We start from the raw sequence: 3738 nt of genomic DNA, 5'->3' as shown, positions 1-3738 counted from the left end.
TCAAAAGATTTGGTGCTTTTCCTTTGCCTTTTTTGTGCCTATCATTGTGCATTTTATGGCACTATAGCCTTATGTGACCTTACTATCCACAATAATGATAAGATAGGACTTACGAGATCAAAGATGTATCATTTGTTTGATAAAATCAAATAAAGAATAGAGTCACGTGAAATCAATTGGGACCAATAGATTTAGTTTGAATCTCTAATGGGGAATACGATTCACATCAAAGGCTCTTCTTTCATTAATCCATGTTGAGAAAGACTAACTCTTTCCAATATTATCCACTAAGATAGAAAATATTCTCAATCCAAACTCCAAGGAGGGTACAAATCCATGATAACATCAATGGAATTACACTTTGTGCTTCACATATTACAATATATATCATAATCTCCCTATGGTTGTGGTTATGGCCCACTCCCTTAGCATCTCAATAGGAAAAAAATTTAAACACAATTGTTCTTTTAACCTCTTGAAGCCCCAATACAAAATCCACATGTATATCCATGGATTGATAAACATGACCTCACTATATTATAATCAATTTAATGACAATGCATCAGTTTGTAATGGAGTGAGATGAGACCTTGGAGTGAATGAAAACTGCATTTCCTTATAGTTAGCTAAAGAGCTTCGATCAAACAATGAAGAGATGGAGACTCCAATTGAACTTCACCAAGCTTTAAATGCCCTTGTTTACTAATGAAGAGATGGAGACTCCAATTGAACTTCACCAAGCTTTAAATGTCATTGTTTACTATATGTCAATGATATGAAAGATAACATGAATGATGAAAACCAAGAGCAACTAAAACTCTTGGAAAAGCATAAAGATTGTTTTTCAAAAGATCATCATTATCAAGTGACTCTTTCACAACAAAAAACTTCAACTATCATTGTATTGAAATGCACATACAATTTCTCTCTTTCTATGCTTGTAAATTCATACAAGTATCTAACAAAATAGCACACTTACTAAACGTGGTTTTATTAACAACTAAATAGATAGCTTTATGATCAAGTTCTTTCAATTGTTTTGCATCTAGCATGTTTATGGTCATAGTCATAGTTGTGTTTATATTGTACAAACACACACTTATAGTCATGGTTATAGATGCATTCATTATAGATTAAATGTATTCATTATAGATTAATGATTCATATATACATATACAAGGGAGGCTCCATTAACAGCGCGTTAAGTTTTACCACACCCCAAAACTGATCGAGACCAATTTCCTACCGGTAAACCAGCGCCTGGATGTGATGGTATTCAAACAGATTTATGAAGAAGAGAACGATGCGATGGTATTCAAACAGCGGTCGCCACACCGGCAGCGCCAGCGGTGGCTGCTGCGACAGCTTGTCCAAGCGCAGCGATTCCGGCGGCGCCCACGCTTTGGAGGACGGCGCACAGGCTGCCCGTGGGCACCGCTCCGCCGTAGCTGGCCATTAAGCCAACGGCCCACGAGCCCGCTGCGATGCCTCCCGTGCCGAATCCCAGCACGCCAACTGCTGTGGGCACCACCACAGGGGCGGCCACCAACCCTACTACCGCGCCTACGGCTGCTCCTATTGCCATATTCTGCGAGATCATAATGCCACACGGCCGGTGACGAGAGAGAGAGAGAGAGACAGAGAGAGAGTCTCTGATTTGTCTGCTCTTGCGAGTGCGCGAGGCGTGGAAGAGCACCTTCGCTTGTGCGTCCTTGCAAGCCTAACTTTACCTCTGCATGAAGAGCGCCTCCTGGGAATCATCGAGCAGAGTCCTTGGAGTGAAAGCCTCGCTTGCACTACGCTTGAGATAAGGGCGGGTTCACACTTGCACAGTGGACAAAAGGGTGAAAAATCCTCTTTTCCACCCATCCACAAGGATTTCCCAAGAGTTGTCCATCCTCTCATTCACATTAGTGGTGGACAAGGAAAGGAGGGAAAGGAGCTTGGGGGAAGAAGGAACGGAATGAAAGGAGCGAAAGAAGATAACAGTGATCGCTCCGTTGTTGTCCGCTACAAGTCATAGGGCTTGCGCTTGCTCTCACTGTTTTCTGCTCACCTCCTCTTGGGACATTCTTTAGAAATGTAAGAAGGCATCCAAATGAAGTATTTTCTTTCTTTGAAACTGACAGACCTGGAGACTATTGAATTATAGAATTTTTGAGCTCTTATCAACAAGAGGTATGAGTGGATGAATCCTGTCTACCTTAATAAAATCTTTCTTTGCATTTATATCAATTGTCATGCGAAAACATGTGACAATTAATAGAAAAGAGAAAACAAAGGTTCTGGCTGTGCTGCTGGAAACAGGAAAACAGGGGACCATATTCAAGTTTCTAGGTGAAACAGGGACAGGGAACTGGCTGTAAGGTTTTGTAGTGCTGGGAAAGGATCTTAAGATGCTTCGGAGGCCAGGACAAACCTCATTTCTTTAGTTAGCCTTGAGAGAGAGAGAGAGAGAGAGAGAGAAAGAGAGAGAGAGAGAGAGAGAGCTTCTGGTTCACAGGACGAGGAAACGCTACCCCGATTCTAGGCGCCATCAATTCATGCTGCTCCATGTGAGTCTGGTGTTTTCCAATAGTGCTCTAATCAGATATGGGAAGTCTGTGGTGATTGAGTGCAGCAGACATTAAGAAGGATTCAAACGCATCGGAATCGAGCCTGCCGCCGACGTAGTCGGACCAACTCACAGTGGTCCGATTCCCAGAATTGGACCACCCGAGTCCTGGGGTCGGACCATCTATTTCCCAGAATAGGACCGTTCGACTGAGAGAGTCGGACCAGACCTATCCGATTTCAAGAATCGCACCAACCTGATCAGACGTGCCACATGGCACTCGGACTGCCCATTAGAATCGGACCATCGTAGTCGGACCATTGGAACCAGACTCAGACCAGTCCATAGTCGGACCACTTCGAAAGTAGGACCACCCTCCTGGTCCGATTTCCAGAATCGGACCACCAGGGTTGGACGAGTCCCAGAATCGGACCAACCCCATCCGACTGTTAGAGTCGGACCAAACCGGTCCGATTGTAAGAATCGGACCATCCGACTCCCAGAGTCAGACCAGCTCTGTTCAATTTCCAAAATCGGACCATCCTAAGAAGAAAAAGATAAGATCTTTTGTTGGCCTTGCCACGGACCTGACCCTAGGACGCAACCCTGAACACCCCCAAGACCCAGTTTGACCATTAGAACCTCATAGAGTAATCAAACTTAGGGTGCGGAAAGACCGTAGAATAGCCGGGAACCGAGTTGAGAACTCAAATTAGGCTGGGAACGTGGGTAGAAACAAGGTGGAGTTTGCATTAAACGCTTCCTGTATCGGCACTTCACTCTTGTGCTCCACTAAGTTTGCACAACAAGAAAAGAGAAAAGCCTGTTTTCGCACCAAGCACCACGAAAGCACTAAGAACGGGTGAGTAAGGATCGCAGCTGCTTTCGAATAACAAGGAACACACCAGGATATCTAATAACATTAAGGAACCCACCAGTAGGAGAAGACCCCAGGACTTAGACAGGTGCTTGAGTGCCCTACTAGGAGTACCTGGAGAAGATTCGAAGACACGGGAAGCAACAAGATAGAGGAGTGGAAGCTGCCGGAGCTGATTGGATTCATTGACAACCTCGTGGAGCTGGAAGCAGAAACAATGTCAGGATCAAGAGGTGAACAAGGGGAAGACCAATTAAACTTAGGAGAATTTCCAGCCTCAGTCCAGGAACTGGTCTACGACTACGAT

At 44.4% G+C, this 3738-nt stretch overlaps 1 protein-coding gene across 1 annotated transcript; it reads right to left on the bottom strand.

Moving 5' to 3' along the window:
- Positions 1-984: 984 nt before the first annotated feature.
- LOC148014543 (uncharacterized) lies at positions 985-1701 on the bottom strand. The gene has a single exon (XM_087667291.1). It carries the CDS (start codon positions 1598-1600, stop codon positions 1316-1318), a length of 285 nt encoding a protein of 94 aa, XP_087523417.1. The 5' UTR covers positions 1601-1701; the 3' UTR covers positions 985-1315.
- Between the last annotated feature and the right edge of the window lie 2037 nt (positions 1702-3738).

Source organism: Lygodium microphyllum, chromosome 25 (assembly GCF_053477565.2).
Source record: "Lygodium microphyllum isolate KBCC chromosome 25, Lygodium_microphyllum_v1.1.10, whole genome shotgun sequence".
NCBI lineage: Eukaryota > Viridiplantae > Streptophyta > Polypodiopsida > Schizaeales > Lygodiaceae > Lygodium > Lygodium microphyllum.
The sequence above is the reverse complement of the archived record's forward strand: the minus strand, read 5'-3'. Positions and strand labels throughout refer to the sequence as shown.

What these genes read in the sequence shown, in the direction of transcription:
- LOC148014543 (XM_087667291.1), bottom strand. Translation starts at nt 1,600, where the DNA reads ATGATCTCGCAGAATATGGCAATAGGAGCAGCCGTAGGCGCGGTAGTA.